The sequence below is a fragment of the Lonchura striata genome, chromosome 18, assembly GCF_046129695.1.
Source record: "Lonchura striata isolate bLonStr1 chromosome 18, bLonStr1.mat, whole genome shotgun sequence".
NCBI lineage: Eukaryota > Metazoa > Chordata > Aves > Passeriformes > Estrildidae > Lonchura > Lonchura striata.
This window is the reverse complement of record NC_134620.1, coordinates 12,810,174-12,822,709: the sequence shown is the minus strand read 5'-3', so window position 1 is coordinate 12,822,709 and position 12,536 is coordinate 12,810,174. Positions and strand designations below refer to the sequence as shown.

General features: G+C 52.8%; 1 protein-coding gene across 1 annotated transcript in view; it reads left to right on the top strand.

Moving 5' to 3' along the window:
* ABCB9 (ATP binding cassette subfamily B member 9) overlaps positions 1–12,536 on the top strand; it is a 13,421-nt gene extending 885 nt beyond the window's left edge. Inside the window, exons 2-12 of the mRNA XM_021532738.2 lie at positions 694–1,385; positions 1,732–1,846; positions 2,289–2,419; positions 3,461–3,666; positions 4,056–4,253; positions 5,818–5,946; positions 7,080–7,268; positions 7,814–7,987; positions 9,377–9,536; positions 9,625–9,761; positions 10,788–12,536. Of these exons, the coding sequence (XP_021388413.2) occupies positions 773–1,385; positions 1,732–1,846; positions 2,289–2,419; positions 3,461–3,666; positions 4,056–4,253; positions 5,818–5,946; positions 7,080–7,268; positions 7,814–7,987; positions 9,377–9,536; positions 9,625–9,761; positions 10,788–11,126 (2,391 nt within the window). The 5' untranslated portion in view covers positions 694–772 and the 3' untranslated portion in view covers positions 11,127–12,536. The remainder of the gene's footprint in view (positions 1–693; positions 1,386–1,731; positions 1,847–2,288; positions 2,420–3,460; positions 3,667–4,055; positions 4,254–5,817; positions 5,947–7,079; positions 7,269–7,813; positions 7,988–9,376; positions 9,537–9,624; positions 9,762–10,787) is intronic.

Genomic DNA, 12,536 nt, shown 5'->3' with positions numbered 1-12,536 from the left:
CTGCCGGACAGACCCGGGCGTCCCGCCCGCCCCGGAGCTTTCCCTCCCGCGGGACGCAGCTGTGGAATTCCAATCGCTTTTTAATTTCCTCTCGGGATTTTTGTTGTGTCATTGAACTGCACGCTGACTGCACAGCGGGTTCAGCGGGCTACCCCGAATTGTTACCCAAGAGGGCTGGGGGGCAGTAAGGTGTGGCAAGCTGCGGTACATTTGGTTTAGTCTTATTTTGATGAGGGGGATCCGTTTAGAGCTGAGCTGCTCCCTTGTCTGCTTTCCTACGGTTTTGACTGCTTGGTTTCAGCTTTGTCCTGGGAAAGGTGGGCAGGGACTCTGGGATCATGACTGTCCAAGTTTAACACGAACCCGTCTCTGTAGTGCAGAACACGTGGCTGCACGGATGTGATGGCAGCACCCAGCAGCCGCCACAGCAAGATTCCCATCGGGATGTGCAGATTTCTGCCTTGGGATTCAGGATGGGTGAAGGCATCCGGGAGAGAAGTTTGTTTCCCTTTGTGCTGCTCATTTAGTGAAATACCGTGTGAAGCAGGGGAGGGGAGAGAGGTGCAGGCAGTGGTGTCTGGGGTCAGGATGGGTTGGTGGGGAGCTGGCACTGTTGCCCCCCGCCATCCTGCTTCCCTTTCCCTGCCTCCTTCCTGGGGTAAATAACCCTGTCCCCCTCTTCTCCCCCTGCAGCAGAGGCCGATATGAGCACGTCCTTCCTGTGTTAGGGCTGCCCCTCACCACGTCAGTGACCCCCAGCCCAGCGGCGAGGATGCGCGCCTGGAAGGCGGTGGCCAGCACGCTGGCACTCAGCGGGGTCGATGTGGTGGTCACCACGCTGCTCTACACCCATGGCCAGGGTGGCCGGAATGTCCTGCAGGATCTGCGGCACTTCAACATCTTCAACTCACTGCTGGACATCTGGGGAGGCTGCCTGTACCGCAGCTGCGTGCTGCTGGGGGCTGCCATCGGCGTGGCCACCAACACGGCCTACGGCCCCCGGCGCCTCCGGGCATCGCGGACCTTCATCGCCGTCGTCTGCCTCCTCATGGGCATCTACATGATGGTGAAGCTGCTGCTCTACTCGGAGGTGCGGAAGACCATCAGGGACCCCTGGTTCTGGGGGCTCTTTGCCTGGACCTACGTGGCGCTGGCGGCCACCTTCGGGCTGTGGCAGCTGCTGGCCTGTGTCACCTCCTCCCGCGAGGCGCTGGGGCCCAGCTCAGAGTCCCGTGCCGAGGTGGAGGAGAGCTGTGATGGGGGCACCCCGAGGGACAAGAGGGAGGAGGCAGCAGGTCCCACCATCCATAAACTGCTCTCCTACACCAAGCCAGATGCCTTCTTCCTGGGCATCGCCTCATTCTTCCTCCTCATGGCCGCCCTGGGTGAGTGAAGGAACCAGGCAGGCCGTGGTGTGCTCCCATTCCCACCAGGAGGGATGGAGGAGCCATGATGATGGGGCATGGAAGCACCCTAGGATCGCTTTTTTTGGGGGTGCTGGGTAGCACATGATGTATGGGGTGGATGAAAAATGCAACGGGGCAACACCAAATGCAATAGGGGATAAAAATCCCCATGTGCCACATTCTCAGAGTGTATTGTGTGATTGTGTATCGAGTATTGCTGTGGTGGGGATGGGGTTGTCCACAGGCTGTCACAGCTGGGAATACAGATCCCATGCCAGTTTCATGCAGTGGAGCTGAACCTCCATGTCCTGTGTTTGTCCTGCAGGAGAGACCTTCCTGCCCTACTACACGGGGCTGGCCATCGACGGCATCGTGGTGCAGAAGAGCATGGATCGCTTCTCCACGGCAGTGCTGGTCATGTCGCTGCTCGCCGTAGGAAGGTAATGCAGGGGCTGGATTTGGCCCTGGCAAGGAGTTTGGGGTTTTCCCACAGGAGCTCGTGGTGATGGTGGGCACAGGCACCCACTCCACCAGTTTGCTGCCAGGCCCCAGGGATGTGCTCTGAATTCTCTGAGCAGAGAGGCAGTCATGAGGCTTTTGTGTGGCCCTTCATGTCCATCTGCTGGAGGTGGGGGAGCAGGACTGGACACAGGGAATGGGTTCCCTGGGGAGTGCTGTTCCAGCAGTGCTGCGTTCCTTCCCAGAGCTTGTGACTGCCATGGTTAGGATCAGCCACCGCTCTGCTGGTGGCACCCAGGAGAGGTGTGGGCTGGTGATAAGTGGTGTCAGCACTGCCCAGGCCCTTGGCCTGGCGTGGGGATGTTGGTGTTGCTGAGAGGGTTTCGTGTCCATGGCTCTATAACGTTTCTTATCTGCAATTAGCTCATTTGCCGCAGGTATCCGGGGCGGCGTTTTTACGCTCATCTTTGCACGGCTGAACATCCGCCTTCGGAACTGCCTCTTCAGGTCCCTGGTGTCTCAGGAGATGAGTTTTTTTGATGAGAATCGCACAGGTTGGTTCCTCTCTTCCCTGGATTTGCTGTAACCCCTCTACTCCATCCCAGATTTTTTTCCCCGTGGCTTGCTTTACTGTCATACAGCAGACTGGGGGCAGCCAGAGGTAGCACCCACATGTTCATGGTTAGAAATAGAGGCAGGAAGCTCTTCCCTTTCTGTTGCCTCCCATCTTGGGGATGTCCCATTGCCACCTATCAGCCTGGCATCCAGAAGTCTCACTCCCAAAACTCCCATTTCCTTCCCCCGATCTGCACCTATCAGTGGACTGCTCTCCAGCTCTGCTCCTGTCCCTGAAACCTTGGATGTGTGAGGCTTGCTGGGTGTGCTTGTTGTTTTTCCTGCTTCCAGTTCAGACCTGTCCCAGTCCTAGGCTGTGTGTGCCACTCTGGTGTAACTTGCACACATTTAATTTTGTCTCAGTGGTATTTTTAGTTTTGAGGCTGTTGCTGTATTTAGCAGTCACTGCACGGTGCCTTGGCTGAGGGCAAGCAGAGATGTTACTGGAAGTGGGATACAAATAACCCTGGACTTGCACAAAAGCATGGGAATTCAGCTGGACTCAAACACAGGTCAAGGATTCAGGAGTTCAGTGTGATGTTTGCTGACTGTAACACTCGGCTCCACCAAAAGGCACCGCCAGAGCTTCATCCCTTAGTACTGGACCCAGATCCTCAGGTCCCTTGGGCCAGCTGCAGTCTGTGGGCTGTCTGTGGCCTGTGGGCTGCCCTCCAGCACAGGCTGCTGCCACAGTCCCTTTTGCTGTCCTACAGCCACCCTTGGTGACCCAGGGATGTAGCCTGTGCCTTCAGATGCCACCTCCTGCTCCTCTTGCATGCAGCAATCCAAGCTCCTCTGTTTTGCTCTGCATCCACAGCGGTGGAGGGTTGCCCCCCTTCCATGCCATCCTTCAGACTCCCAGCTGGTTGGATGGGGAGCTCCATCTGTCCCTGGCATGGGATGTGGGACACGGTTAGGCAGTGACCTGCCGTGGTAACCACGTCCCTGCTCTCTCCTTCCCCGACCCCTCGTTGCTGCAGGGGACGTCATCTCCCGCCTGACGTCGGACACGACCATTGTGAGTGACCTGGTCTCCCAGAACATCAACATCTTCCTGCGCAACGTGGTGAAGGCTACGGGTGTGATCTTCTTCATGTTCAGCCTCTCCTGGAAGCTCTCCCTGGTCACCTTCATGGGCTTCCCCATCATCATGCTGGTGTCTGATGTCTATGGGAAGTACTACCAGGTAGGTAGGAGCAGCTGGCATTGCCACAGGGCTGGGCTGGACTCCCTGTGAAGCTATCAAGGAGCTTGTGGGTGGCCTTGGATCCAGTGGGAGTGATGCTGGAGTGTTTTGCTGCCAGCACTGGGGGCAGGAAGGTGACATTAAACCTGTGTGGGCAGACAGGTGTAGCTTGGGCTCTTACCTTGCTTCATGCTCAAGAGTGGAAGCATCTCAGGTCTGATAGAAGAGGTGGCTGGGCTGTGGAATGTCCTGTATGCATCTGCCTGTCCTTGTGCCATCTCTCCTTCCCCTTTGGAGTCGCCTGGTGGGGTCCCAGAGCCTGGGGCGAGCTGTGCCATGGGCAACCTGCTGCCCGCTGAGCTCCCTCTGCCTCCCCCTGCTCCCTGCAGAAGCTCTCCAAGGATGTGCAGAGTGCTCTGGCCAAGGCAAACAACACGGCCGAGGAGACCATCTCAGCCATGAAGACCGTCCGCAGTTTTGCCAACGAGGAGACAGAGGCAAACGTGTACTGGCAGAAACTGCAGCAGGTGTACAAGCTCAACAAGCGGGAGGCCATGGCTTACACCTACTATGTCTGGTCCAGTGGGGTAGGTGGATGGCCCTGCTGGGGCTGGGATGGGCAGGGGAGTCTCTCCAGATCCCAAAGCACACGTGGTTCTCCTCTGCTCCCAGGGAGCTCTGTGGAGTGAGCCCAGCCCTGCTGTCTGCTGCCAGAGATTCCCAGGCTCTTGATCATTTGTTATTTTTATCCATCAAAAAATGCATCCCGTTCTGCCCCGAGGCAGCGTTGTGTCGTCCCATGGAGCTGCCTGTTTTCCCTGCAAATGGGGCAATAATTGATAAGAGCTCAAGGTCGTGGAGCAGCCCATGGCTGCGTGGTGCTGCAGTGCGTGCCTGTGCCAGCTTCACTCCGGGGCTCCGGCTGGGAACAGCCGCGGCGTTGGTTGAGCTTCTGCTCAGGAACAGAGATCTTCTGCGTGTGGGTGGTGGCAGGGGGAGGCTGCTGGGCTTTGGGCTTTTTTTCTTCCCCCCCGCCTCCCCCCCTCCACAAAATGCTTTTTCATTGTTTTAACACCAGACGGTTTGGGATTTCTCCAGGGCAAAACCCTCACGTGAGGCTGCCCTTGTCTCTGCACGTTCAGGGATCGAGGCAGTCGCTGGTGAAGGGTCTGTTAGTTATGGTGCCTTCATGCAGCTGTGAGAGACTTTATGGCTTCCCAAGTTTGGAAACAAAATGGGAGCATTATTAGCATTGGTTTTGGGCTCCCAGGTGAAGCTGGAACATGAACTGGGTTGAGACTGATCCTGACAAATCTAAGAAGGCAAAAGCCCTCAAAAACTGCTGCTGCAGGGCTCATGTAGAAAGAAGACAATGGATATAGCTCAGCCCTGGTAGAGTCTTTCTTGGAGGGAATGCAGGAGCTTAAGGTCAGATCATGGCAGAGCTATAGAGGAGGCTTTTTTTCCCCTGTATTTTTGTCTGTGTGAATTTACAGCCTCTTCTGGTCCCACAGGGCACTAGGACAATGCTGATTTTTTGGAACACCTGGACAGCATGGAACAAAACCAGCAGAATAAAAGGGGCTGGTATTTGTCACATCAGAGCAGATCTGTCTCCTTTCTAGAGTAGGTGGTACCCCCCACACTGATTTCAGGTGACAGCTGGGGTTATGCTTCAAGGACTTGTGCTGGCAAGGAGGATATTCTGCATTAACTCCTGGCTTGCTTTTGTGTTCTAAATTAAAATGTGTCATACTCATATAATAGAAGGTTTATTTTAGTGATAAGGAGACCGCATGCCTTGGATGATTTGAACATAGATTATTATGCTTGAGGACCTTAGTCCAAGAGAGAAGTTCATGAGATGCTCTGTTATTTCAGATAAATTCTGCCTCCTTGGCTGTTGTCCCTCGGGACTTGTTTTGCTGAAAGATATCTGCCCAGCTTCTTACATCAGCCCATGTACTTGAGTTGTTTTTCTCATTTCTATGCTCGCTCCTAGGGCTGTCAGCTGCACTGTCAGGGATCCTCAGCACAGGGCTCAAAGAATAAATGTCAGCACATGACGTTTGGGCTGTTGTGTGAGTAATGACAAATGCACCAAAATATCAATTTGTCCTTGCTGATTCCAGGGTGTTTTCTTGCTTTCAGCTGACCCTGCTGGTGGTCCAGGTCAGCATCCTTTACTATGGTGGGCACCTCGTGATCTCTGGGCAAATGACGAGTGGAAACCTGATATCCTTCATCATTTACGAGTTCGTCCTGGGGGACTGCATGGAGGTGAGTCAGTTTTAGCAGGGAATCCCAGAACGGGTTGGGTTGGAGGGGATCTTAAAGACCGTCTCATTCCAGCTCCCTGCCATGGGCAGGGACACCTTCCACACCTTCCCAGATTGTTCCAAGCCTCATCCAACCTGGCCTTGAACAGTTCCACGGGTGGAGCAGCCACAGCTTCTCTGGGCAACGTGTGCCAGGGCCTCCCCACACTCTGGGCTGCCCCTTCTATCTCCCAGAAGGTCCCAGGGCAGTTGCAGGGATAGATCCAGCGCTGACTTTCTCATTACTCATTTCTTTGGTGTTGTGGCACTGCCAGAGGGGGCATTCTCCCCCCTGCTGCCCATTCCTCCCTTGCTGTGGTCTCACAACCTTCATGGTCCTGAAGCAGCTTGTCCCCCAAAAAGGCAGCTGGGACCAGAGGGGTCAGCGTGGCCCTGCTGAAGGGCAGAGCCCTGGCTGCCTGCCAAGCACATTTCCTGGTGTGAAGAATGAAGCGATTACAAAGCTGCCTGTTAAATTTCAGGCTTAATTAAGAACTTAATTATATTACTTTTTTTTTTCCCTTTCCCTGGAATAGGCTGCAAGCTGCTGCATTGGCAGCACATTATTAAGGTGGGATTGTGGGTGGGATGGTAGAGCCCACCCAGGGCTGCCTTCCCCTTGCAGAGGCATAAATTTGGCTAATCCAGGCAGGAATAATCCAGTTGAGGTTTCCTCACAGCCAAGTGTGGTTTTGGTGGTGCTTCAGCTCTGTGCAGGGGCAGAGCAGAGCTAGAGGCAGCTCGCCCGGCTCTCACCATCTGTTTAGATGACTGCAGCCTCTGGTGGGGTTTCCAGGCTGTGGTTTTGGTGTAGATTTAGTTTGGTTTGGGGTGTTTTTCCCCCTCCTGGTGGGAGGGGCAGTTACAGTACAAACTGTTCTGCAGCTCTGGGTTTAATACTGAAAAGCACCCTTTCCCTGGGTTGTCCATATATCCCTTCCACACCCAACAGAGGAGGGAGTGTTTTCTTCCCCTGTATCTGATGCCTGCAGGCGATGGGAGACTTGGGAATGCTTCAGCCATCCCCCTTTCAAGTGGCACTGGCTGATTTCCCCATCACTTGGGAGGCTCTCACCGCTGCCTCTTCCCTTGCAGTCCATCGGCTCCGTGTACAGCGGCCTCATGCAGGGAGTGGGAGCTGCTGAGAAGGTCTTCGAGTTCATTGACCGCAAGCCCACGATGGTGCACGACGGCTCCCTGGCCCCGGATCACGTGGATGGGATGGTGGAGTTCAGGAATGTCACCTTTTCCTACCGCACTCGCTCCGCAACCCAGGTCCTCCAGGTGAGCCCCGTGGGCACTGTGCCACTCCCAGCACCACTTGCTGCTGCTCCATCCTGGCCCCAGGAGCAAACTCCAGCCCATGGGGAGTGTCAGCTGCCTGTCAGAGATGTGTAAAGGCAGGCTCAGTGCTTGCTGGAAAACAGATTAAAAGGAGCAGCGGGTGTTTAGGGCCGGCCTTCCTTATAAGGAATGAGATTTATTAATAAAACCTTTGTTCCCCACTCAGGCATTAAACATGTCAGCGTGGTACAGGGCTTTGTGCCAAGCTGCCTCAGACTGTTTCCATGGGAGAGGGGCTGGGATCATGAGGCAGAGGGAAGCAGCAAAGAGGTCAGTTTACTTTTTAGAGGACCTGCTACATCAACAGGCAAAGCCAAAGCAATTTGGAAGCTTTTTGCTTCCTCAGAACCAGGAGAAATGGCTGATGTGGCACATCACCAAGGCAGAGGGGCACTCTGGCCAGATCCTGGCTCCTTCTCTTGTGTAATACCCCAGAATGTTGAGAAAAGCCTGGACCTGAGCATGCTCTCCCATCCATGTTGCAGAACGTGTCCTTCACCCTGCACCCCGGCAAAGTGACAGCGCTGGTGGGTCCTTCAGGGAGTGGGAAGAGCTCCTGTGTCAACATCCTGGAGAACTTCTACCCTCTGCAGGACGGGCAGGTGCTGCTGGATGGGCGTCCCATTAACATGTACGATCACAAGTACCTGCACTCCGTGGTACGAGCGACTGATACCTGTATTCTGGTTGTGATACCTGTGTTCTGCTTAGCCCACTTACCACCTTCAGGGCTCTGAGGGCATGCATGGCACTGCTGCACGTTGCTTTGGATTTGATCTAGCAGCTTCAAAAATGTCCAGAAAGCTGGAGGCTGGAAGTGGTCCAAGAAATGAATTTGGATAATTTGTGGGGGTGGAAGGGAAGGGGATGGAGGGTGGTTTCAAGAGGAAGGGGAAGCCTTCCAAAAACAGAATAAAAAACAGCTTTTGTTTGGTGTTTTTTGGCCAACACAGTAGAAATATGTTTTTGGCTGTTGGATTAATCATCATCTAAATTGGGGTTGGAAAAAGAGTTTTGTATTCCTCCAGCAATTTCTGCCTTAAGATCTTAGTGTAATTCTCAGCTAACGGGGAGTTAAACCTCTCAGGATCCTGACAGCAGCTGGAGCACCAGAAGGGCTGGTGCTTTGCCTAGGAGAGGGGTCTGGGCCCCTCAGCTCTCATCTGTGTGTCAGCACAGATCAGCCTTCATCTCTGCAAGTAACTGCCTCCTTTGTTTGCCCCCAGAGCAAATGGCCTCAGCAGTCAGCAGGAAAACCTGAAAACAATTGATCAGAGACAGGCTGGAAAGCCAAAGTCACTGTGGCTAATTTACATTCCCTACCCGTACAGAGCAAAAATCAGACCAAGCAAATGTTTCAGTTTAGAAAGCCTGATACGGTGTTATGGGCATGGAGAGAAGTCAATTAAAATATGACTGTGTCTCCCTGGCTCTCTCATGCACAATTCCAAGTAATAGTTTGAAAGGTTTAATTTATTCCAATATCAAGGGTTTGATAAAGTAGCTGAATGTGACGGTGAGCAGCCATGGCTGTAAGGCAGGACAGGGAGACTGTTGCTAAGCAATTAAGGAATTGCAGCAGTTACCTCCCTAACTTGCTCATTTGGGATTAAAAGATGCAAGAGGGCTCATTCACATGGCCCAAATGTGATTACTGGCCTTGAAAGGAAAATCAGCAAGGGCCTGGGAGAGGGTCTCTCCAGCTTGACTTATCCCAGGAACTGGTTTTCCATTCTGGGGAAAGCAAACAGTGATGGGAGTAACAGATACGGAGCAAAACTACAGCAGGCTTTAGGAGGGTGAAGCCCATCCCAGATGCCAACATGCCAGCATTGCATCAGGTTTCTTTCCAGCAGAAGATGCAAACTGGGCACCCTGACATTGGCATCCTCACTGAAAGCTCACCTTGAGCACTTCTCTATCTTGCTTAATGACATTTCTATATCTTGATCTCGGTCTTTACTCAGCAGGAACAAATATCAATGGTCAGAGATATAATGCAGTGCATCTTCTGCTCCTGACCCCTGCTCTCCCTTTGCTTCCTGCAGATCTCTCTGGTGAGCCAGGAGCCTGTGCTGTTCGCCCGCTCTATCGCAGACAATATTTCCTATGGCTTGACTTCGGCCTCCTTCGAGTCCGTGGTTCAGGCTGCCCAGAAGGCCAACGCCCACAACTTCATCACCGAGCTACAGGATGGCTACCACACAGGTACCCACCCACTGCTGGGCCTGCCAGCTGCATGTCCTGGCACCTCTTGATTTGCATCTTGACCCCTTCCTCTCCCTTGACCCAACAGAGGCAGGGGAAAAAGGAGCTCAGCTGTCAGGTGGGCAGAAGCAGAGAGTGGCCATCGCCAGGGCCTTGATCCGAGCCCCTCCCATCCTCATCCTGGACGAAGCCACGAGCGCGCTGGATGCAGAGAGTGAGCACGCGGTGAGTGGGTGACCTGACTGTTTGGGCCAAAGGGGGTTTGGAGGACAGACTGTAGCCTCAGTTTCCAGCCAGTGGACAAACTTACTTTTGATATGGTGCAGTCAGAGGGATAAGTAAAGCATGAATTCCAAATTTGCTTCCAATGCTCTTGGAGCCACCAGGAAAGGAATAATTCCATGCTCACAGCAGCCAATGCCTGACAAACCTGATGAGGTAGGGATCTTTGCTTATTTTTTCATTGTGGAAGGTGTTAATTGGCATACAGAGACTCTGTGCAGCCTTTTAGGACAGAATACAGAGGAAGACCCTACAAAATTGTGCTGCAGCAAGGAGAGTAGGAGTGCCTGAGCTCAAATCCTAGCCGAGGCACCAAAGAATCCACACTTGCAGGAAAAGCCTTGAGCATTCTGTAAACTGGTTTCTCTGTCTGGAAGTTTGGCTTCCCTAATGCAGTGATACAAGGGAAAGGCCATTCAAGGTTGGGATTTGAGATGTGCCTCCAATCCCAGAGGACAAATCCTGCTGGGGCAGCACAAGTGTCTGACCTTGGAGCAGCTTGCTGCCTCACAGGTGTCACGTGTGTGGTACCTGATGCCAGCCCAGGGCTGGTTTTGGCTACCCAGGGGTGTCAATGTGACATGTGCCTGATGGCCACCTGCCTGCCCTTAGACGTCAGTGCTATTGTCTCTTGCCTGGGAAGAAACCTCACTTGCCTTGCCTTGATACACTGAGGAAAGAATCCTGCTTTTCTGAGCAGCTGCATTCACCAGGTGTCGGCTTCCTGCAGTCTCTGCCAGCACCACATGGCCAAGCTGTAACAAGTCCCCAGCTTGCAGGATCAGACCTGTGCTCATAGCTCACCTGGCTGGACTGAGATGGTCTATGGGCTGCGGCCGGGAGCTGGGCTGGACGTGCTGGTGCTGCTAGTGCTTCAGGGAGCAGAGGAGAACACATCTCCTGTCCAGAGGTTTCTGGACACAGACCACAAAGCTGCTGCCCGGGCACTAACGCCTTTTCTCCCCGCAGATTCAGCAGGCGATTTACGGCGACTTGCAGAACCACACGGTGCTTGTCATAGCTCACAGGCTGAGCACTGTGGAGAGGGCACACAACATCATTGTGCTGGACAAGGGCCGCGTGGTGCAGCAGGGCTCACACAAGGAGCTGATGGAAGAAGGAGGCCTTTATTCCAAGCTGGTGCAGAGACAAATCCTGGGGCTGGAGGGGGGCGGCACGGACAGTGTCCAGCCTGCAGCCCGGGGGGATGCGGCCAAGGCTCCTGGAGGGCTGGAGGAGGAGTTCAGGATAGACCATTCCCTGCCGGCCGTGGCACAGGACGATTTCACCAACGCTGCTCCCAAGTGAGGGCAGCCGGCGCTTGGACGCTCCCTGGGATGGAGGTGGCAGAACAGCTGGGATGGAGGTGGCAGAATGGCGCCGCTGGTTCGCCCCATGTCACACACCCTGCACACCCAAACACACACCATAGAGCTTCCTGCAGGACACCTGCCAGCTGGCAAAACAGGGATTCACTCAAGGGAGCTGGGTCTTTAGCAATTTTCAGCATTTCTTACTGGGTTTCTTTTCTTACTACCAGTAACTCCTCTTGACTGGGACTTTTCTCCCATCGATCTGCATGTGTAACTGCTATTAACTGTAATGGATGTTAAATGCATGCGTGGAGGGGAAGGTTGAAAACCCCTCCAGGAATTTCAGGGGGTGGCTTTTGTGGATGGATAGAAAACCGGTGACTGTAAAGCAAGGTCCTGCTCCCTGTGTCAATCTATGGGGCTAATCCAAAGTTGGCTGAAGCCTGTAGGGAGTTTCCTTTGGCTTTGGTGAAAACTGGATCACTCCCATGGAGCTGAATTCTGAGAGAGTTTTGCACTGAGTGCCTGCAGGCTCAGGCTCTCAACCATTGCTGCTGAGCTTGTATTACGTAGTATCCATCCTTGCTGGGACAAGCCAGGGGACCAGGAGACATGTTAACTTTCTGATTTGCTCTTGGTGCTTGGTGGGTGTTTTTAAGGATGAAACATCTTATCATAACTGGGTTAGGTTTTGGGGCTTGGGGTTTTTTTGGTTTGATTTGTTTGTAGTTTTTTAACATTATTTGTGTGCACTGTGCAATGTCTGTCTGGCTCCAGCATCCACTGAAAATTGGTCTGTTATTTCAGATTTTTTTTTAACTCACAACCCCGGTGCTGGTGTAAAAAAAAAAAAAAAACACTACTAAAGACAGGCAAAAAACACTAAAAGACAGCACTTTATAAATCCCACCAAAGCTTTGTTCAGCTTCAAGCCATGCTAGCGACTTCACTGCATGGGAAATCCATTCTGTCACGTTCCTTGAAGTCCAACTTCAGCTGCCTGAACTTTATAATGTGTTTCTTTGAATATAATTTATTTTAGTATGAGGGATAGAAAGAAATGTGTTGCTCCTAGCCCTTTGGGGTAATGGCTCTGGCTTAGTAGTGTTATCCTGCTATAGACTGGTGAAAAATCCTATGCAGCCAGGCAAGTGCTGTTTTAAAAATAGCATTTCTAGGGGAACACTGACTTCAGACTCTGCATAGTTAAGAAATTCTCTCAAGCACTTTAGCTCTCATGTTTTCTGATACTTGAATGCTGCTGCATTTTCCTTTCCAGCAGGTTTGCATTTTTGTTATTAGCAATGTTTTGTTTTCAGTTAGTGATGTTTTACAAACTCTAAATTTAGTGTCCTTGAGGAGGGATGCTCAAAAAAAAAAATAAAATACTACCTCTGCCACTCAA